This window comes from Megalobrama amblycephala, linkage group LG21 (genome assembly GCF_018812025.1).
Source record: "Megalobrama amblycephala isolate DHTTF-2021 linkage group LG21, ASM1881202v1, whole genome shotgun sequence".
NCBI lineage: Eukaryota > Metazoa > Chordata > Actinopteri > Cypriniformes > Xenocyprididae > Megalobrama > Megalobrama amblycephala.
Genome location: NC_063064.1, coordinates 9,877,710 through 9,901,928, shown reverse-complemented (window position 1 = coordinate 9,901,928; position 24,219 = coordinate 9,877,710). Strand labels below are relative to the sequence as shown.

General features: G+C 38.0%; 1 protein-coding gene across 1 annotated transcript in view; it reads left to right on the top strand.

The window, feature by feature from the left end:
- The window catches only part of lrp1aa (low density lipoprotein receptor-related protein 1Aa), a 212,171-nt gene extending 190,156 nt beyond the window's left edge, over positions 1 to 22,015 (top strand). The window contains 18 exon segments of the mRNA XM_048172233.1: positions 1,124 to 1,261; positions 2,204 to 2,335; positions 3,530 to 3,649; positions 6,076 to 6,347; positions 7,172 to 7,350; positions 7,485 to 7,591; positions 7,682 to 7,801; positions 9,616 to 9,792; positions 9,973 to 10,113; positions 11,378 to 11,548; positions 11,988 to 12,149; positions 13,732 to 13,915; positions 15,259 to 15,357; positions 15,773 to 15,843; positions 15,979 to 16,072; positions 16,227 to 16,256; positions 17,252 to 17,396; positions 20,515 to 22,015. Coding sequence (XP_048028190.1) covers positions 1,124 to 1,261; positions 2,204 to 2,335; positions 3,530 to 3,649; positions 6,076 to 6,347; positions 7,172 to 7,350; positions 7,485 to 7,591; positions 7,682 to 7,801; positions 9,616 to 9,792; positions 9,973 to 10,113; positions 11,378 to 11,548; positions 11,988 to 12,149; positions 13,732 to 13,915; positions 15,259 to 15,357; positions 15,773 to 15,843; positions 15,979 to 16,072; positions 16,227 to 16,256; positions 17,252 to 17,396; positions 20,515 to 20,655 — 2,483 coding nt within the window. The 3' untranslated portion in view covers positions 20,656 to 22,015.
- Positions 22,016 to 24,219: the final 2,204 nt, after the last annotated feature.

Sequence of the window (24,219 nt, the reverse complement as noted above, 5' to 3'; positions counted from 1 at the left end):
TGTGTGTGGTTACCTGATGATCTGCGACTGTTTTTTTGTTTTGTGATTGTTGTTCATGAGTCTCTTGTTTGTTCTGAGCAGTTAAACTGAGCTCTGTTCTTCAGAAAAATCCTCCAGCTCCTGCAGATTCATCAGTTTTCAAGCATTTTTGCATATCTGAACCCTTTCCAGCAGTGACCTGTAGGATTTTGAGATCCATCTTTTTCACACTGAGGACAACTGAGGGATTCAAACACAACTATTAAAAAAGGTTCAAACATTCACTGATGCTCCAGAAGGAAACGTGATGCATTAAGAGTCGGGGGATGAAAACTTTTGAATTTGAATATCAAGGTAAATTGTACTTATTTTTTTCTTCCAGGAAACATGCAAGTATCTTCTGTAGCTTCTGGAGGGCAGTACTAAATGAAAAGCAATGATATTTCAATAAAAAAAGAACAATTTAGGACATCTTCATCCTGTTCAAAAGTTTTCACCCCCGACTCTTAATGCATCGTGTTTCCTTCTGGATCATCAGTGAATGTTTGAACCTTTTTTAATAGTTGTGTTTGAGTCCCTCAGTTGTCCTCAGTGTGAAAAGATGGATCTCAAAATCATTCAGTCACTGCTGGAAAGGGTTCAAATATGCAAAAAATGCTTAAAAACTGAAGAATCTGCAGGAGCTGGAGGATTTTTCTGAAGAACAGAGCTCAGTTTAACTGCTCAGGACAAACAAGAGACTCATGAACAACCAATCACAAAACATAAAAACAGTCTCAGATCATCCAGGTAACCACACACAGTATTAAGAATCAATGGTTCACATACTTTTGAATGGGGCCATTTGAATAAATTCAGCTTTTTTTTTTTTTCTTGTAGAGTATATGTAAACATCTTTTATGTAGAATATCTTACTCAGGAGAGTACTAAACAAAAAATAACATGCATTTTGTATGATCTCTCTTATTTTGTTAAAATATTTCACATTTTCAGAGATTCTGCAAGTGGTTCACATACTTTTTCTTACAACTGTATGCCAGTAGGCCATCATGAGGACACAAATGATGCCAGTTTCCTGAGAAGAAGCCATTGATGATGCTAGTATATCTCTATTGAAGTGAATTGTCTCTCTGTTTCCTGTCAGAAACTCCTGCCCCTGCGGTCTGTGGAAAGGGCGAGTTTACATGCAGTAGCGGGAAGTGTATCAGTATTAACCTACGCTGCAATTTCTTCAATGACTGTGAGGACTATGGCTCTGATGAGATCAACTGCAACAAGAAAGGTGAGTTTATTTGTTTGTGTGCGTGTCAGAGGTGTAAAGAGTACCTGAAAATCATACTTGAGTAAAAGTACAGATACCTTACGGCAAAAATGACTCCATTACAAGTTACAAATCACCAATTCTAATATGACTTGAGTAAAAGTCTTAGAGTTTCTGATTTTAATAGTACTTTAGTATTTTACTCATGCTGAATGTAGGCTCAGAGATGCAATAGTCCTGAGAGACATGCCAGTGAAAATAAGAAAGCAATTGATTTGTCACATGAGAAATCAAGTTTATTTTCTAAAATCAAAATAAAACTGAACACCTCAATGTTGCAATAAATCATATATAATCATATAATAAAGCAATACCCTTCCAAATGGTTTCAATATAACGGATATATAAAATGTTAAGTAAAATGAAATAGTCGAAGCCTACTTGTACTGGACGTGCTGGTTTCATCACCGGCTGCAGTCATTTCCTCATCTCCTAAATCAAACACCTGTGACTGAGCAACTACCTGCTCACATTGCACTCACATTGCAATGCACTCACATTCATGTAAAGTAACCTTGTTGACAAGTTTGGGTGAGTAAAGTCAAAGCACACAAGATGTAGTGCCTTCAATACCCTTAGGATGGCGATATTGCTTCTTTATATCAGAAACAAACTGCTGCAGAATAAGTTGGGTGTCATGCAAAATGTAATGTGTGATTGGCTGCATTACTCATCACAAATGTATTGGAGTAAAAAGTACATTTACTTGTTCAAAAATGTAGTCAAGTAGAGAGTAAAAGTTAATAGCCAAAAACATACTTAAGTACAGTAACTAATTACATTTACTCAAATACTTTACACCACTGGTGCATGTCGGTTTTTATTTATTTTTTTTTTTTTTTTTTTTTTTCCTTATTAAGGTACCCTGAGTGTGTATTTGTGTTGCTGTGTGTCTCTGAACAGATTCAGGCCTGAATGAATGCCGTCACAACCGCAGTATGTGTGGAGATGAAGGTCATTGTGTGGTGAACGGAACCGACTCGTTCTGCTCCTGCAGACACGGCTTCCAGAAAACACACCTGCAAACCTGCACAGGTACGGGTATAACACACACAAACACAGAGGACGTGTTGCTGTGGGTGAATTAAACCACAGATTTTTTTATTTGTTAAACCTTGATGTACCCATTGTCACGGACACACAAGAACAAGATGTAGAGATCCAGTTGCAGCATTAGCATTTATTGGGGAATCCAGAAACGTAATTCCAAAGGCAGGCAAGGGGTCAAAATCCAGATAATCCACAGTCCACAAAACAAAAGCCAGAGAAACAAACGGTGCACGTAACAATACAATAAACCACAACCAAGGACAGAAACAACTGAGTATAAATAGACAGACACTAATGATGAAACACAAAACAGCTGGGTGCAATGACAATGAGATAATGAGTCCAGGGAAGTGTCTTATGGGTAATGTAGTAGACAGGTGACAAAAGTCCTAGTTGGAGTGCCCTCTGGTGGCTAAACTTGGCACTCCAACTCATGATCATGACACCCATGGGTAAAAAACACACTCTTTTTGAGGTTTTTGAGGAAAACATTCCAGGATTTTCTCCATATAGTGGACTTCACTGGGGTTCAACAGGTTGAAGGTCCAAATGTCAGTTTCAGTGCAGCTTCAAAGAGCTCTACATGATCCCAGACGAGGAATAAGAGTCTTATCTAGAGAAACCATTGGCCATTTTCTAAAAAAACGTAAAAATTTCTATACTTTTTAACCACAAATGCTCGTCTTGCAGCTGCTCTACGATGCACCACGCATTACGTAATCGTGTTGGAAAGGTCACGCTCTTGACATTTCTCTAGATAAGACTCTTATTCCTCGTCTGGGATCGTGTAGAGCTCTTTGAAGCTGCACTGAAACTGACATTTGGACCTTCAACCCGTTGAACCCCAGTGAAGTGCACTATATGGAGAAAAATCCTGGAATGTTTTCCTCAGAAACCTTCATTTCTTTTTGACTGAAGAAAGAAAGACATGAAGATCTTGGATGACATGGGGATGAGTAAATTATCAGGAAATTTTCATTCTAAATTGAACTAATCCTTTAGTTACAAGGCTGCACCTGCAACACCAAACCAATCCAGCAGCATCAAACCAGAATGAATGCATCATATCATCATTCAGTGGAGTCAAATGTGAAATTCACTTTATTGATCTAATGTTTTTATGGAGTCCATGTTGTCATTATTGGCGTTCTTTTAAAATGACACCCTCTCTCTCAACAGATGTGAACGAGTGCAAGCGGTTCGGGATCTGCTCTCACATCTGTAACAACACGAAAGGCTCCCACAAATGCAGCTGCTCCAAGAACTTCATCAGAGTGAACGACACCTGCAAGGCTGACAGTACGTTTCAAATAATACTACCATCAAATATATTTGTATAGCGCTTTTCACAATACACATTGTTTCAAGCAGTTTCAGAAATATTTTCAAGCCTTACAGTAGCATTTAGAGCTGGTTGATATAGTTTACATTCTGCAACAATATAAACATTCAAGCAGTTCTGTTTTAAGTATATACTGCTTTACGTGAGTACAATGTATGCAGATGAAGTTGGGTATATATAGAGCTGTGTGATAATATAGTTAGCCTTTTGTGACGATTTAATCAATCACTCAGCAACGATTTGCTATATAGTATGTATTTCTTCATGTGAGTGTACTGTACTGTGTGTATGTGGGTGAAATCGGATGTACTGAATATCCAACTTTAAATACAGCGCTAGTCAATAATATAGTTTACATTTTGTGATGATATAAATATTCAACCTAGTATATATCGCCTGTATGTATGTGGATAACGATATATATATATACAAACCCGATTCCAAAAAAGTTGGGACACTGTCCAAATTGTGAATAAAAACAGAATGCAATGATGTGGAAGTTTCAAATTTCAATATTTTATTCAGAATACAACATAGATGACATATCAAATGTTTAAACTGAGAAAATGTATCATTTTAAGGGAAAAATAAGTTGATTTTAAATTTCATGGCATCAACACATCTCAGAAAAGTTGGGACAAGGCCATGTTTACCACTGTGTGGCATCCCCTCTTCTTTTTATAACAGTCTGCAAACGTCTGGGGACTGAGGAGACAAGTTGCTCAATTTGAGGAATAGGAATGTTGTCCCATTCTTGTCTAATACAGGCTTCTAGTTGCTCAACTGTCTTAGGTCTTCTTTGTCACATCTTCCTCTTTATGATGCACCAAATGTTTTCTATGGGTGAAAGATCTGGACTGCAGGCTGGCCATTTCAGTACCCGGATCCTTCTTCTACGCAGCCATGATGTTGTAATTGATGCAGTATGTGGTCTGGCATTGTCATGTTGGAAAATGTAAGGTCTTCCCTGAAAGAGACAACGTCTGGATGGGAGCATATGTTGTTCTAGAACTTGGATATACCTTTCAGCATTGATGGTGCCTTTCCAGATGTGTAAGCTGCCCATGCCACACGCACTCATGCAACCCCATACCATCAGAGATGCAGGCTTCTGAACTGAGCGCTGATAACAACTTGGGTTGTCCTTGTCCTCTTTAGTCCGGATGACATGGCGTCCCAGTTTTCCAAAAAGAACTTCAAATTTTGATTCGTCTGACAACAGTTTTCCACTTTGCCACAGTCCATTTTAAATAAGCCTTGGCCCAGAGAAAACGCCTGCGCTTCTGGATCATGTTTAGATATGGCTTCTTTTTTGACCTATAGAGTTTTAGCCGGCAACGGCGAATGGCACGGTGGATTGTGTTCACCGATAATGTTTTCTGGAAGTATTCCTGAGCCCATGTTGTGATTTCCATTACAGTAGCATTCATGTATGTGATGCAGTGCCGTCTAAGGGCCCGAAGATCACGGGCATCCAGTATGGTTTTCCAGCCTTGACCCTTACGCACAGAGATTGTTCCAGATTCTCTAAATCTTTGGATGATATTATGCACTGTAGATGATGATAACTTCAAACTCTTTGCAATTTTTCTCTGAGAAACTCCTTTCTGATATTGCTCCACTATTTTTTTGGGGGAATTGGTGATCCTCTGCCCATCTTGACTTCTGAGAGACACTGCCACTCTGAGAGGCTCTTTTTATACCCAATCATGTTGCCAATTGACCTAATAAGTTGCAAATTGGTCCTCCAGCTGTTCCTTATATGTACATTTAACTTTTACGGCTTCTTATTGCTACTTGTCCCAACTTTTTTTGGAATGTGTAGCTCTCATGAAATCCAAAATGAGCCAATATTTGGCATGACATTTCAAAATGTCTCACTTTCAACATTTGATATGTTATCTATATTCTATTGTGAATAAAATATAAGTTTATGAGATTTGTAAATTATTGCATTCCTTTTTTATTCACAATTTGTACAGTGTCCCAACTTTTTTGGAATCGGGTTTGTACCTCTATACAGAGCTGTGTGATAATATAGTTTACATTTTGCGTCTGTGTAAATAAATATACTACAGTATTCATCAAGTGCTCAAGTTGACATTGGATCTGTCTCCTGTTGGTACATTTTCTGGAAACATAATTGAGTTTTCCATGAACACAAACAATGCTGTGAGAAAGTACAGCCTGTTCAGTGTCTCTCAAATATGATATAAGAGCAGAACAATTTTCTGTGTAATAGTTTGTGTTGATGCAACATTTAATGAAAGAATTGTTTTACAAACGGTCAACGAGAAATTTAATCTGCTCATGTCAAATCAAATGTGTTATTTCATTTCGGTGTCTGTAATTGTGCTGTGACGCCCCCTATCTGTCGTTCTAGGCAGTGACAAACAAGCTCTGTACGTGGCAGATGATAATGAAATTCGGAGTTTGTATCCTGGAATGCAAAATTGGATATATGAACAGGCCTTCCAAGGAGATGCCAACGTACGCATCGACGCCATGGACCTGCACATCAAATCCAAACGGATCTTTTGGACCAACTGGCACACGGGCAGGATCTCATCTTTCGAGCAGCCGTCTGCTGGACCCGCTTCGCCAAACTCGAACCGCAACCGCAGGCAGACGGACTCCAGAGTCACTGATCTAGAGGTCAGTGCTTCACCGTGACATGACAGTACCTCAGAGTCCATGTCCAGCCTCAGTATAGTGTCAGTACTGATGCATGGGGTTCATCACACAGACTGTCTTAATATCAGGGTTATTTTAGTAAACTAACTCCTGAAACATTTATAAAACCATAAAAAAAAAAAAAAAACCTTTGATAATTGGAATAAAAATAAAATATATATAAAAAATATATATAATGGCAAAATTTTTCATTTTCATTTAGTTTAACTTGATATACTAAAATAACTGAAATTATATATTTTTTAAAAAACAAATATAATTAAAAAAAATAATAATAATAATAAAACAATAAAACAATACCCTTTTTTTTGTTTTTGGGGGGGGGTCATAATCTTTTGTCATTTTGACATTTTTTACAGTAATTTGACCCTTTATTGGCCTTGACAATAAAAAAATCATATCTGTAGATAGAATAAAATAACAAATGATGAGTATTACAATAAAATAAAATAAATGGAGCAATAAAGTAATATTAACAATTAAAGTAATTTTAAGGTGTCTTTGATATACTGTAATTATACATTTAAGTACTGAGTAATATTAAGTAACTGCGTGTACTTACTATATGGTTAGGATAAGGGTTTGGTTTAGGGTTAGTTGCATGTAATTATGCATAATTTATAGTTATTACTGTATGATGACTGTAAAGTATTAACATAATAGCAATATTTCAAATGAAAAAAAAAACAAAAACATAATTGCATAACAGTGCAGAGTAAACTAAGAGTGTAATACACACAGAATAAATGAAGTAAGATTTGATGTGCATCTTTGGTTTGCTGTAGATCCCTGGTCTGAAGATGCCCCGTGGGATTGCTGTGGACTGGGTGGCCAACAACATCTACTGGACAGACTCTGGTCGGGATGTCATTGAGGTGGCACAGATGAACGGACGCAATCGTAAGACCCTCATCTCGGGCATGATTGACGAGCCCTACGCCATCGTGGTGGACCCACAGAGAGGGTGAGAAGAGACAGACTAGTGTCTTAAACACATCCTTTAGTGGTATTGGCTAATTATACTGTTCATAATTAGGGTTAACACACAATACGTGTTTGGCTTTGCATTAAAACTATGTTAACAATTGTTTCTCGAAGCACCATGTACTGGGCCGACTGGGGAAACCACCCTAAGATTGAGACAGCTGCTATGGACGGGACCATGAGAGAGACGCTGGTGCATGAAAACATCCAGTGGCCCACAGGTCAGACATCATGTGAATCAAACACCACACACACTGATTTAAGCACCTGTAACAGCCGAACACATGACTTCTGTTGTGTTTGTTTGTCAGGTCTAGCTGTGGATTACTTCAATGAGCGTCTGTACTGGGCTGATGCTAAACTCTCGGTTATTGGGAGCGTCAGACTGAATGGCACAGATCCGGTCATAGCTGTCACCAGCCTTAAAAACAGTTGAGTCATTCGCTTCAACAGCTCATGTCACATCCCTGTAACATATACAGTGGGTACGGAAAGTATTCAGACCCCCTTAAATTTTTCACTCTTTGTTATATTGCAGCCATTTGCTAAAATCATTTAAGTTCATTTTTTTTTCCTCATTAATGTACACACAGCACCCCATATTGACAGAAAAACACAGAATTGTTGACATTTTTGCAGATTTATTAAAAAAGAAAAACTGAAATATCACATGGTCTTAAGTATTCAGACCCTTTGCTCAGTATTTAGTAGAAGCACCCTTTTGATCTAATACAGCCATGAGTCTTTTTGGGAAAGAAGCAACAAGTTTTTCACACCTGGATTTGGGGATCCTCTGCCATTCCTCCTTGCTGATCCTCTCCAGTTTTGTCAGGTTGGATGGTAAACGTTGGTGGACAGCCATTTTTAGGTCAGAGATGCTTAATTGGGTTTAAGTCAGGGCTCTGGCTCGGCCATTCAAGAACAGTCACGGAGTTGTTGTGAAGCCACTCCTTCGTTATTTTAGCTCATTGTCTTGTTGGAAGGTAAACCTTCGGCCCAGTCTGAGGTCCTGAGCACTCTGGAGAAGGTTTTCGACCAGGATATCCCTGTACTTGGCCGCATTCATCTTTCCCTCGATTGCAACCAGTCGTCCTGTCCCTGCAGCTGAAAAACACCCCCACAGCATGATGCTGCCACCACCATGCTTCACTGTTGGGACTGTATTGGACAAGTGATGAGCAGTGCCTGGTTTTCTCCACACATACCGCTTAGAATTAAGGCCAAAAAGTTCTATCTTGGTCTCATCAGACCAGAGAATCTTATTTCTCACCATCTTGGAGTCCTTCAGGCGGGCTTTCATGTGTCTTGCACTGAGGAGAGGCTTCCGTCGGGCCACTCTGCCATAAAGCCCCGACTGGTGGAGGGCTTCAGTGATGGTTGACTTTCTACAACTTTCTCCCATCTCCCGCCTTCATCTCTGGAGCTTAGCCACAGTGATCTTTGGGTTCTTCTTTACCTCTCTCACCAAGGCTCTTCTCCCCCGATAGCTCAGTTTGGCCGGACGGCCAGCTCTAGGAAGGGTTCTGGTCGTCCCAAACGTCTTCCATTTAAGGATTATGGAGGCCACTGTGCTCTTAGGAACCTTAAGTGCAGCAGAATTTTTTTGTAACCTTGGCCAGATCTGTGCCTTGCCACAATTCTGTCTCTGAGCTCTTCAGGCAGTTCCTTTGACCTCATGATTCTCATTTGCTCTGACATGCACTGTGAGCTGTAAGGTCTTACATAGACAGGTGTGTGGCTTTCCTAATCAAGTCCAAGCAGTATAATCAAACACAGCTGGACTCAAATGAAGGTGTAGAACCATCTCAAGGATGATCAGAAGAAATGGACAGCACCTGAGTTAAATATATGAGTGTCACAGCAAAGGGTCTGAATACTTAGGACCATGTGATATTTCAGTTTTTCTTTTTTAATAAATCTGCAAAACTGTCAACAATTCTGTGTTTTTCTGTCAATATGGGGTGCTGTGTGTACATTAATGAGGAAAAAAAATGAACTTAAATGATTTTAGCAAATGGCTGCAATATAACAAAGAGTGAAAAATTTAAGGGGGTCTGAATACTTTCCGTACCCACTGTATGTACATTCATATGCCAGAATAAAATGATGTAGCTGGATAATAGGGCTGGGAAAAAAGTATTTGCTGATGCATCACTTAATGCATCACTAAAGTTTGAATGTGCTTTTCTAAAACTTGAGCTACAAAATAACGACATTAAGTGTTTTTCTCTCTCTGCACACACAGATTTGCACCACCCTTTCAGCATCGACATCTTTGAGGATTTCATATATGGTGTGACCTACCACAACAATTTTGTCTTCCGTGTCAACAAGTTTGGCAAGAGTTCAGTTGAGCATCTGACCACAGGAATGAACCACGCTACAGATCTGGTCCTGTACCACCCGTACAAACAGCCAGAGAGTAAGTGTGGGCTGAAATCTGTCAAACAACGGATGTTACCAGACTCACACTTTATTTTGTGTGAATTTGTTCCTTGATTGATGGATGGGAGAAATTTAGATAACATGATTTGATGGATATATGTATTTAAGGTCAGCTGAATCATTCCAAATAAATGTATCGTTCACATTGCTGTTTTAGTGACCAACCCATGTGACAGGAAGAAATGTGAGTGGTTGTGTCTGCTCAGCCCCAGCGGCCCAGTCTGCATGTGTCCCAATGGCAGAATACTGGACAATGGTACCTGTGTGGAGGTGCCGACCCCGACACTGTCCCCTGTCTGTGAGTATACAGTACAGCTGTGGCCTTGCAAAATGCTTAAAACAGAGAAAGGATGCAGCAGTTTCATTTGGTACTCTTTGAATGGAAACTGATATCTAATGTCATAGTCAATGTGAGGCTATGGTGCTCTATGACTGGCACAATATGCTAAACAGTCATATCAATCAATATCAATTCAATGTTCATTTGGTTCAGTTCAATAACATTTTTGTTGCAAAATTCATCAATTATGAAACAAAGTCGATTCAGCTATAAAGCAGCTCAACAGAAGACAAAGGTGTCAACATTCATCTCAATTCAGTTCAATTTTCGTTCTCAGTGTCAGTATTGATAATGCTGTAACAGTAGAAGTGAGGACACATAAGGTCCAGAGCGGCACTAGTCTAATCCATTTGGAAATAAAACAAAACTGCAAAATAGTCATATTTCCCATACATGCCATGCACATCTTTTCCACAAATGTGTGGCCCTGGACCACAAAACCAGTCATAAGTCGCAGGGGTATATTTGTAGCAATAGCCAACAATACATTGTTTTGGTCAAAATTATCAATATTTTTTAATGCCAAAAATCATTAGGATATTAAGTAAATTTCCTACCGTAAGTATATCAAAAATGTATTTTTGTGAGTGGATATGCATTGCCTCAGATTCCAGATTTTCAAATAGTTGTATTTCAGCCAAATAGTGTCCTATCCTGCATACATCTAAATAAAAAAAAAACAAAAAAAAGACCCTTATGACTGGTTTTGTGGTCCAGGGTCACATATATAGATTATAGATTGAATAATATAGATTGAAGACACTTTCTGGCCCATCTGCATAGTCTTACTTGTATTGGCTGGAATACCAGCAAAAAGGGCATTGCAGTCCAGGCAGTGCAGAACATGAAAGGAAAATGACAGAAAACTGCAAAAGAAGTGTTTAGAGAAACGAAAGTGAGTGACAAGACGGTGATGGTTAAGGATGAGGACTAGTTGTTTGCCTGCTATGTGTGTTGCAAGAGTTTGCTCTATTGTAAGATCTCCAGAAGGAATTCAGCTGCTCCAGTTACCAAAAAAAACTGCCTCCCTATACTGTACTGCAGGTTAATACTAAAGAATTATTTATGGCTAAAAATTTAGTCCAATTGTACATTTTATTCAGGTCTTCTTTTATTCTGGTTTTACTCAAAAATGTCACAATAAGGAAATAAAATGGGTTGTTGACTTGAATATTTATAAAAAGAGTTAATACTTTTTATCTGTTTCTTTATCATCCCTCAGCTCCGAGTGGCACTTGCAGTCTGCTGTGTCTTAATGGTGGTACTTGTGTCCTGAATGCCAGAAAACAACCCAAATGCCGCTGTCAGCCCAACTATGGAGGAGAGAGATGTGAGCTAAACCAGTGCAGAGACTACTGCCAGAACGGAGGAACCTGCACCGCATCGCCCACAGGTACAAGACCACAAAAACACACACATTCAGATATGATAATGAGTGTTTGGTTTCCGACACACGCTGTAAGTGGTCAACCAATCACAACAGACTGGGCCATCTGACCAATCAGAGCAGAGCAGCTCTCAGAAAGGAGGGGTTTAGAGAGACGGAATCTTTGATCGAACCGTTTCAGACACTGAGAGAAAAGAGCTGATGCTGAAATGGATATTATAAGAAAATTAAAGTGCATTTGACCTTGGATGCATGTAAACTTTTTTAGGATATGCCAAAACAAAATTAGGAACCTTTAAAACAGCATAAATGGGGCACACACTCTCACGTGTGATCATACAGTAGACCGCTTTCTGTAGAGACAACACATTAGTGACTTCCTGGAGGTATATTATATTATTTTAATATTTTTAAAACTAAAATAACTTGTCTGTCATGTTTTCAGGAGCTCCGACTTGCCGTTGTCTGGCAGGCTTCACAGGACCCAACTGTAACCAGCGCACATGTGAGAACTACTGTAAGAACGGAGGAAACTGCACAGTTAACCGTGGAAACCAGCCAACCTGCAGCTGCGTGGCAGACTTCCTCGGAGACCAGTGCCAATATCGTAAGTACTACAGCCACACCGACTGGACGTGGAGATAAAATGAGTTTTCATGAGAACTCGAGATGTTCAACACATATGTCTTATGTTATACTGCCTCAAGGCCCTCCGTACACCTGGTATAAGCATCCTTCTCAGGTGAACTGATCACAAGTGATCAAGCCCTTCACATCTGGTTTTAATCTCAAATGCATCTTGTTCATTGTTATTTTAGTCAAGTAGCTGTATTAAATGAATTTTGCCATGTTTGACATGATCTGTATTAATTCTTTTAGCAGGTGCTTTCATCTAAATCTGTCACTGTATATGGCAAACTAGATGTTTTTGAAGACTATTTTTGTTTAGGCTCTTCCAAACATTTCCATTGGACAGATGATTTATTTTAAAGCTGCACATACACACACACACAAAAAAAGAGTCTGTAAAAAATGGGCCCAATGTACTGTCAATATGAAGGAATTTTCTGTACACTCTTAAAACTAAAGGTTCTTTATTGGCATTGATGGTTTCATGAAGAACCTTTAACATCCATGGAAACGTTCCACTCCACAAAACCTTCTTTATAGTGAAAAAAGGTTTAGTTTATTATTTCAGATTCCTTTTTAAAAGACCTCAATAGAAAAATGTGTGTGTCATATAAGTTCAACCCGCCAAAGTGGCTAGTAGGAGTGACTGCATTACACGCCACTGCTGAAACATACCCGCATTTGGCGGGTCGGCGGTGTTAAAGGATTAGTTCACTTTCAAATGAAAATTTCCTGATAATTTACTCACCCCCATGTCATCCAAGATATTCATGACTTTCTTTCTTCAGTCGAAAAGAAATGAAGGTTTTTGATGAAAAGATTCCAGGATTGTTCTCCTTATAGTGGACTTCAATGGAGCCCAAACGGTTGAAGGTCAAAATCATCTAGAGAAACCATCGCTCATTTTCTAAAAAAAAAATTAAAAATGTATATGTTTTAACCATAAATGCTCATCTTGAACTAGCTCTCTTCTTCTTCTCTATTAGAATTCCAGCAGTGTAGACACTGCTAAGTGTATTACTGCCCTCCACAGGTCAAAGTTTGAACTAATTGTTATATACTTGCACTTGCATATTGTATATGACAATTTATGGTTAAAACGTATATATTTTTTTATTTTTTTTTTTTTAGAAAATGAGTGATTGTTTCTCTAGATAAGACCCCTATTTCTCGTCTGGGATCGTTGTAAACTGTAAATTTGACCATCAACCGTTTGGGCTCCACTGAAGTCTACTATATGGAGAAAAATCCTGGAATGTTTTCATCAAAAACCTTAATTTCTTTTCGACTGAAGAAAGAAAGACATAAACATCTTGGATGACATGGGGGTGAGTTAATTATCAGGAAATTTTAATTTGACAGTGAACTAATCCTTTAATGTCAAGCGCTGTTTGCATGGAATAAAGTGTTACTGACTTACTGCACATTAGATAATTAACAGGTGAATTTACTGTGGGATCGATGCATTAGCAAGGTCTGAAGGAGATCTTCAAGTCATGATGAAGAGATTAATAGAGTTAAAGTGGGATATTAAACGGTCTTCTCTACCCTTTAACCAGGGACGTGTGATGGATTCTGTGATCATGGAGGGACATGCATGCAGTCCAGCGATGGGTCGAGACAATGTCGCTGCCCTCCACGCTTCATCGGAAACAACTGTGAAGTGGACAAATGCCACTATTGCCGTGATGGCAAGTGTATTCCCACCAACATCTACCAGCCTCATGGAGACGTTACATGCAGGTACACAATCTCATACTTTAGGACACATATACAACTAGAACCTCCATATGTTGGGGCTACATAGCATTAAAACTGACCCTTGTGTGTGGACATTTATGAAGCCCTTTATAATCACACATTAATGGCTATAGATCACTGCAGTGATGACAGGCCAAACGGTCAGTTCGCATCACACTGGTTCCCTCAACAAAAACCCATTTGGATTTTTCCATTGCCTTTTGGATTACTGCAGGAATTAAGCTCTGTGACCAACAAAATTTTATGATGCTTACTTTTGTTTATCATTATAATCTTCACAAATGAACACAACTTTTATGAATTCTAAATACAGTCGGCAGAAGTAAAAAGCTAAACGTAGGCTATAAACAAACTACACCACGGTCACGCAACTTCAACATCACTACCATTAATCTTCTGACACTCTTTCAGTCTTTATTTAAAAAACATTTTCCCTGAAAGTTTGAGTTAGAAGAGTTTGCAAGATTACGATTATAAACACAACGAGGCTGTGAAAACAACTAGTGAGTATGAGTTTACCTGTTCGTCCGATGATGTTTAATGTCTCCGACAACCTCAGTAGACCCATTTAGACACTTGTTAGCAACCGCCTTTTTCAAGATAAATAAAAGTTTTACAGATGTATTTTATGTTATAGAATAAAACGTGAAAATAGCTTGAGTTTGTGTTCACCAGAGACCTTATTTCACGCATATAAAACAAAAACCCATTCAAAAAAACAATTGACTTCAGGACGATGGAACCGGATGTGCTCAAATGAAACTCATTTTCAGGTTTTGGCCTCCAAAAATACGTCATCCCTGCAACACTCTATTGGCCAGTGTAGGCTATTGGCCATACACTATACAATACAGTACATACCCTATACACACCCATACACTATATAATACAATGAACAGACCCAAAAGAGCGTCCTACATCTGTTCGCTCACAAGGCTTTCCTGTTCAGTGTCCATTGTTGAAATCACTGGATAGATTTAATGCTCAGAAAAGCGAGTTACCACTGGAACAACAGGAACTGACATCACCCTCTTACTTTTCAATGCCTCCCCTCCAACATATAACAATGCATCCCCTTCCCTCCCATGTCATATTGAGACATTTCCCATTGGTTAAAATCAACCTCCCTTGAAAGTTCAGTTATTGTTGTAAAATGATTTGTGAATGTAATTTCATGTTGACTGTAATAACACTTTTTGTAATAACTTATCTTGATGAAACGTTCATGTTCATCATGTTTTTTCTAGGTTTCTCTATTTTTTTGTTTACTGAATATTACAGTACTTAAGTGAAGCTATATGGTGTGTCTATTTTATGTGTTGTAGGTGTACCAGTGGCAGAATCCAGCCAAGCTGTTACACGTGTGAAGGATACTGTGCTAATGGCCAGTGCTCTCTTAGCACCACAAACCTCCCGCAGTGCAAGTAAGCAGTGTCATTTTAGTATTATATATATATATATATAGAGAGAGGCATTTATTTTAAATAAAAATTAAGAAAATATTTGAAAAGAGGAAATAAAGTGCACAATGTATGTTAAATAGTGGGAATAAAGTGTTTAATGGGTAGGGCTAGGGGTAAGTGTAGAGAATGTCCCAACAAAATGGCGTCCATTTATTATTTTAATAAATATAATACACACTGAATATGATGTTATTATTGCATACTGTTTTATAATTTACTACAATAAACTGAGGTGCAATTAGTATTTGACACAAGTATAAATTGCATTTAACAAGTATATACACTTAGTACAAAGAAAATACTGCTATTTTCACTTAGTGCATATAGCCTCTGACTATATATGAATGTAAATGTTAAATTTCTCTGCCTCATGTAGGTGTCCTCTTGGATGGGAGGGTCATCGCTGTGATAATCCTGCCTCCACTGGAAATGCTGAATCCAGTGGCCGTAAGTCCATTTTTAATTCGACAGCCAGTAGAAATATGTTAGGCCAATAGAGGGCAATACTGGTAAGAGTTTTGTTAAACATTCCCCCAAATCTCAGTAATGCTTAATAGTAATGATAATGTGTATTTCTTTTAGGAACAGCTTCAATAGTTATTCCATTGATTTTGCTGATACTGCTGGTGTTGCTGATTGGAGGAGCAGTATTATGGTACAGAAAACGAATGAGAGGGTGAGTATATTACAGTGAACTGCTTTTTCAAATGATTTTCACCTCTCTAAAGTGTTGTACTGTTGAGAATTTGAAATATAAGAAACTTCCCATCCCAAAAACACCTCTTTTCTCTCCTTCTTTCTTGGTAAACCGCATCTGCTCTTTTCTGTAGGCTTGGCAAATCCCACTCCAAACGACCGCGGTAACGGTCTTTGTCCATTATGTCTTTATTTTGTCTCTCTGCCTTTCTGTCCATCTTTCTTGCTGGTTTGGAGAATTGTGGTGTTCTTGTTGTCTTCATGGTCTCACCCGATCTCTTTCTGTCATACCTCTGTCAAACCACCTGACTAAACCTTACAAGTGGTTTGTCCCTTGTTCAGAGAAGAAGGTGGTAATCTGTTACTGAAAATAAAGAAATAGATCTAGTCGTGTTAGACTATGAGAACCAATCGTATTGTTTTCATAATAATGTTTTGAGTCATACCCGTCCCACTGTAATACATTATGTTTCTCTAAGATTGGTTCTCAGCAGGACTGCATTAGTTGAAACAGATCTGTTGAACATGTGCCATATTCAAAACCCAGTGTTTATCAAGATAATGAGGCATTCGATGTCCTTAAAGGGATAGTTCACCCAAAAATGAAAATTCTGTCATCATTTACTCATCTTCAAGTTGTTCCAAACCTGTATACATTTCTTTGTTCTGCTGAACACAAAGGGAGATATTTGGAAGAATGTTTGTAACCAAGCAGATTGACTACCATAGTATATTTTGTCCTACTATGGTAGTCAATGGGGGGGCGAGATCTGCTTGGTTACAAACATTCTTCCGTCGTTTGACCCCTACTGTAGAGTCTCTCTATAGTTTAAATTGAAATAAATGCAAATTTATTTACTGCTGTATAAAAGGTATAGAGCAAAATCTCTACCAGCTGTCCAATGGTCGTACAGCCCAACACTTTTTTTATAGGTACATTATACTTTTGATTACAAGCAAAAAGGATAAAAATTGTCCAGATAAACAGTTAATGTTGGTAAGCGCTGGGTTTATGATGGTGTTGTAGGTTGTTCCAGTGACTGTTAGTGGCATCCCTCTGTGTTGTGGCCATATCTCTGCCTGTGCTGCTTTGTACAGTGTAATACTGACCTCACAGCCTCATTTCCTGTGACTTCAACTGTATGTTGTATATCTGCAGAGCCAAAGGCTTTCAACATCAGAGAATGACAAATGGCGCTATGAATGTTGAGATCGGGAACCCAGCCTATAAAATATATGAAGGAGAGCAAGATGACGACGTTGGAGAACTGCTAGACGCTGACTTCACACTGGATCCCGACAAAGTAAGACAGGGCAATATTTTATTGCACTACTCCATTAGTCCTAGACTTACTAAGTATTATTGTATTGTTTTCCAATTTAAATATGAAATCAGTCTTAACTGATAATCAGAAATGTTTCTTGAGCTGCAAATCAGCATAGAATGATTTCTGAAGGATCATTCTGAAGATGGGAGCAATGATGCTGAAAATACAGCTTTGATCACAGGAATAAAATACACTTTACTATATATTCACATAGAAAACGTTTCTGTTAAATTGTAATAATATTTGACAGTATTACAGTTTTTTTTTTTGGCCACCCCAAAATCACTGTCAGGGGGTGTTTCCCATGAGTTAAGTTCACTGTCCAGAGGGCATAAGTACGGTTTGGAACAATCTTTGTGTCAGACAGCATTTTAAGGCATCATAGACGTGCTCCTATGTAAGCAGCTCATGCTGCTGCTGCGAGACATATATAAATTCTGTAGCAGATCTAGGCAGGTGGAGCTTGGGAGGTGGAGGGGTTCAGAGGACTAGCCTACAGGGAACACTGAACCAGACTATTTTGAGCAAGCAATTTCATTGGCTGCAGAATGAGCACAGGCCAATCAGCTTTTGCCATGTGTTAATAATTAGTGCTGTTAATCGATTTAAAAAAAAAACAACTAATTAATAATTGCAAATTTTTCTGTAAATAATCATGATTTATCGCACCTAACATTAAAGTTTTTAATATGTTTTTATATTGTAATAATTTCACATCTAATCTCCAAATTAATGTAGAAGCAACATAAAGACAGTATATTTTTGATCTAACAGGAAGGAAATATACAGAATCAAAGCAGTTCTCAAACACTTCAGTCTTCACTGCTTAATTTAGATTAAAACATAGATATATTTTTATTAAAGGGTTAGTTCACCCAAAAATGAAAATTTTGTCATTAATTACTCACCTTCATGCCGTTCCACACCCGTAAGACCTTCATTCATCTTCAGAACACAAATTAAGTTTTTTTTTGTTTTTTTTTTGATAAAATCCGATGGCTCAGTGAGGCCTCCATTGACAGCAAGATAATTTACACTTTCAATGCCCAGAAAGATACTAAAAACATATTTAAAACAGTTCATGTGACTACAGTGGTTCAACCTTAATGTTATGAAGCGACGAGAATCATTTTTGTGCACCAAAAAAATAAAATAATGACTTTATTCAACAATATCTAGTGATGGGCGGTTTCAAAACACTGCTTCATGAAGCTTCGAAGCTTTACGAATCTTTTGTTTTGAATCAGTGGTTCGTGTGTCAAACTGCCAAAGTCACATGATTTCAGTAAACAAGTCTTTGTTACATCATGTAAAGTGTTTTGAAATTTCAGTGGTTCACCACTGCTTCATGAAGCAGTGTTTTGAAATCGCCCATCACTAGATATTGTTGAATAAAGGTGTGGAACGACATGAGGGTGAATAATTAATGACAGAATTTTCATTTTAGGGTGAACTAACCCTTTAAAACTACAAAAGTTATTCAATTAAGAGTAGTGAGTGATTTTCTTTTTCTTTTGTTCTTTGATTTACATTAATGACAGACTGTAGCAGGTTTATTAGGCTGCTGTCACTTAAAGGTGCCCTCGAATGAAAAATTGAATTTATCTTGGCATTGTTAAATAACAAGAGTTCAGTACATGGAAATGACATACAGTGAGTCTCAAACTCCATTGTTTCCTCCTTTTTATATAAATCTCATTTGTTTAAAAGACCTCCGAAGAACAGGCGAATCTCAACATAACACCGACTGTTACGTAACAGTCGGGGTGTACGCCCCCAATATTTGCATATGCCAGCCCACGTTTCCAACATTATGAAAGGCATTACACAAGGGCAGCCAGTATTAACGTCTGGATGTGAACAACCAAATCATCAGACTAGGTAAGCAAGCAAGAACAACAGCGAAAAATGGCAGATGGAGCAATAATAACTGACATGATCCATGATAACATGCTATTTTTAGTGATAATTTGTAAACTGTCTTTCTAAATGTTTCGTTAGCATGTTGCTAATGTACTGTTAAATGTGGTTAAAGTTACCATCGGTTATTACTGTATTCACGGAGACAAGAGAGCCGTCGCTATTTTCATTTTTAAACACTTGCAGTCTGTATAATGCATAAACACAACTTCATTCTTTATAAATCTCTCCAACAGTGTAGCATTAGCCGTTAGCCACGGAGCACTATCAAACCCATTCAAAATCAGAAGTAAACCAATATAACAGTATACAATACTCACATAATCCGACGCATGCATGCCGCATGCATGACGAACACTTTGTAAAGATCCATTTTGAGGGTTATATTAGCTGTGTAAACTTTGTTAAGGCACTGTTCAAGGCAAGAGCGAGCTCTGTGGGCGGAGAGCACGGGATTTAAAGGGGCCGCAGCATAAAATCGGCACGTTTATAATGATGCCCCAAAATAGGCAGTTAAAAAAATTAATACAAAAAAATCTATGGGGTATTTTGATCTGAAACTTCACAGACACATTCAGGGGACACCTTAGACTTATATTACATCTTTTAAAAACATAATCTAGGGCACCTTTAAGACGTGATGACAACGCGGATCTGCATCCTATTTTCTCACAACTCTTTGTGTTCATTTGAAACTTTATTTAACTCATTTAAGATTGTGCTTACGAGGATACTTGACAAAACAGGCATTTTGGCATACATTTGTGTGTTTTTGTCTGTTCAAGTGCAAAAGAGAACTCAACGCGGTCACACGCTGTCTGAAGCGGCTTTCAGTGTGCTCGAGTCGTGTGCGTCTCTGTCAGACATGAGATTCACAGACAACGCACCAGTACCGCACTGCATTCTTGTCACGCTTGAATGGTTTGAAAGCATTTGCATGAATAAGAGCGTGATCATATAATGTAGCTAAAGGACGACGGAAAATGTGGATGCTGCATTAATTGCGTTTTTAACACGTTAAAATGAAGAAATAATCACATTCATTAACACGTTAATTTTGCAGGACTAGTAATAATGTGACTGTAAAGGAATCTATTAGCCTGCACCCTCTAGAGTTTCATGACTGAACTAGATATGTATAATCCCATATATTTCCAACTTGTGTCTTTTGTAGCCGACCAACTTCACGAATCCCGTGTATGCTACTCTGTACATGGGAGCGCACAACAGCCGCAATTCCCTGGCCAGTACAGATGAGAAGAAGGAGCTGCTGTCACGGGGTGACGAGGAGCCGCTGGTGGACCCGCTGGCTTAGACCGGCAATCAGTTCGGTCCATTCATGGAAAATACCATTTGCCTTTTTGAGAAAAAGAAAAAAGAAGAAAAAAGAAAACATGAAGAAAATCAATGATTAAGTGTTAACACTGTATAAAATGTACAAAAATGAAGGACTACTTTTGTATGTGATTGCAGTATTATATTTTGTTCTTTTCCAATTCTTCTGGTCACAACAAAACATCACAAGAACAAAAGATGCATTTTCTAAAAAAAAAAAAAAAGATGCAGTTTTTGGTTTAAATTTTTAGGTCACCTCCCTTTTACCTTAATAGCCACTACCTCTGTGCAATATGGAGTCAAAAAGAAAAAGAGATTGGAACAATGACATTTTTTTATTTTTGTATGAGATGTATAGAGAAAAATGTTGTTCCATCAGTAATGCCAACTGTTTGTTGTATGTTTGACTGTGTGGAGAGGGCAACTTTGACATGGAACCAGTGTTTGCTTTAAACTTACTACAATGTCAAGCAGATGTTATCAGATTTATGTGCCAGTTTTACTACTCCCATTGTAAGTTCATAATTATTTATAAGGATAATCAGTTTCTCATGCACAGATCCAAACCATTGCAATATTACTTATGCTTATTACAAACTTTTACAGAACAGATTTTTTAAAGTGAGAATGTCAGTGTTGTAGATTTGGACACACTTGACTGAAATGTTTCTCATGATCTTAAAAACCTTTTGATCGAAAGGCTTCTGCTTAACTGCTTGAAATTAGTTTTATAGACAACAATAAATTGTGCCTATGTATGAATCTCTTTACAAAACTAAACATCTTTGTTCAAATGTAAAAAATAAAATGAAATGGGTGAGTTGGAACAGATAGCGAAGGAAAAGCAGCACACGTGGAATCTAGACGATATGAAAGAGTTAACATTTTTTGGTCACTACATATTTGCCATATTTCAGTTTCACATTTTAGATTAATAGTAAAGAATGAGTAGGTGTGTCCTAACTTTTGACTGGTACTGTATTTATTTTCAGATGAATGAAGTGAAGTGTGGGTAATTGAAAGAGAAAGCTGCTTACAAGTGAATCCCAAAACAATCGAAGGCACATTTGTGCACTGGTTGTAGTGACGCGTGTTTTGAGCACCTTTAAACCTGAAGAGGGTTTACGACAGAAGAAAGTGAATTTTTACACTTGTTTATATATGTTTTTAAAATGTCACAGTTAAAGATGAAAAACTGATGTGTTCTAATATTGACACACTTTCATCTCGTCTTTTGTAATCTTCCTCTGAAATATATCATCCATCATGTTGCTTATACTTTTAAAATGTACACCTTTTTTCTCAGTAAATCCATATTTTCCTGCTCAGCTGGTTGCTGACATGCTGCTTTTGTCAGAATGCTTATCAGCCATATTGTAAAACATCTTCCAAAAATACAATCAAAGAAAAACAACATCTACAACTAACAAAAATGCAGTCATCATCATCTTAGATCAATGACTAATGCCAGATCTTCTTCATCTGATCTCGTCTTGAGAGATGACAACTTTTAATACAAAATGCATGGAAGGTTTAAGTTTTATTATATTTTTTCTGGTCTGCTTTTGGCTCAGCATAGTAAAATGACTGGTGAAAGGCTTGGGACAGTGACAGTGAATTATTCCTCTGGAGTAATTAATCTTGGTGTGTGTATCCAGAACTCAATGCCTGAGAGCAAGCATGGCAGGTGGCATAATTTGAGATTTAATTTGAGACACCAATTTTTTCGCATTCATTTATACTCAGTTGACACTCACTACTAGTACTGTATAATGGTACAGGTGTACTTCTGTTTTCCATGTCTAATGTCCATAGCCTAGCAAGATTTTGCAGCTTCAGTGGATAGAGTCAAGAGTCAAGTTAAGGTTAATCAGCTGCACAAGAACCCTGGGTTGGGGTAAATTAGTCTCCTCTTGATTTATGTTTGCATCTCATAATTTATGGCTGGTGTAACATTAATATTGTGATAGACCATGAGATAGCTGTCAGTATGTACACCAATCAGGCATAACATTATGAGCACTGACTGTGAAGTGAATAACACTAATTATCTTTTCATCACGGCACCTGTTAGTGGGTGAGATATATTAGGCAGCAAGTGAACATTTTGTCCTCAAAGTTGATGTGTGAGAAGCAGGAAAAATGGGCAAGCGTAAGGATTTGAGAGAGTTTGACAAGGGCCAAATTGTGATGCTAGACGACTGGATCAGAGCATCTCCAAAACTGCAGCTCTTGTGGGGTGTTCCCGGTCTGCAGTGGTCAGTATCTATCAAAAGTGCTCCAAGGAAGGAACAGTGGTGAACCGGCGAGGCGAGGCTCATTGATTCACGTGGGGAGTGAAGGCTGGACCGTGTGGTCCGATCCAACAGACGAGCTCCTGTAGCTCAAATTGCTCAAGAAGTTAATGCTAGTTCTGATAGAAAGGTGTCAGAATACACAGTGCATCAGTTTGTTGCGTATGGAGCTGCATAGCCGCAGACCAGTCAGGGTGCCCATGCTGACCCCTGTCCACTGCCAAAAGAGCCAACAGTGGGCATCAGAACTGGACCACGGAGCAATGGAAGAAGGTGGCCTGGTCTGATGAATCACGTTTTCTTTTACATCACATGGATGGCCGTGTGCGTCTCTTACCTGGGGAACACATGGCACCAGGATGCACTATGGGAAGAAGGCAAGCCGGCGGAGGTAGTGTGATGCTTCGGGCAATATTCTGCTGGGAAACCTTGGGTCCTGCCATCCATGTGGATGTTACTTTGACATGTACCACCACCTACTATCTCTGGATTTAAAAATATATATTTAGATACCACTTGTAGTACACTATGGGTTCAAATGTACTATAAGTATCTAAATATATTTTTTTAAATACAGAGATGGTATATTAAAAGGACATTTAGTTCATATTTCATGGTGTCTCAAAATAGCAGTTCATATTTCATGGTGTCTCAAAATAGCACAGTTGAGTACACTTAGATGTTCTTAAGATTATCTAAAGAAGTACTAAAGAAGAATTTTTAGTATATTAAGTACAAAATTAGTGCACGAAAATAGAGCACTTTAAGTACATTATAGAAATGTAATTTTCTTTTCACCTTGGCTGTTTTGGCAGCAATAGGGAGACCAACACAATATTAGGAAGGCGGTCATAATGTTATGCCTGATTGGTATATATATATATAAATTAGGTATCATTCGAAAGCTTAAACATTCAAAATTCATTCTGAAAAACATTTTGAAATGGTACATTATGGTACAATGGAAACTGTACTTTAAAACCTTTTAGCGGGCTCAAGTTTTGTGATATCAACTTGACATATGACTTTGATTTTCTAGCAATTTTAGAGTACAAATTATTTCGTAAAATATATTTTGTATAAAATAAAAGTTTAGTTCAGTACATTTGCTTTACAGTAAACAAACCTTTTTAACAAAATTATGCTTTAATGAATTCTGCAATAATCTGCTGAGTGTCTTCTTTAAAAATAGACCAACTTTAGCTCTATTCCAAAGCATTTAGTTACAACATATAAGTTCAGATCAATGC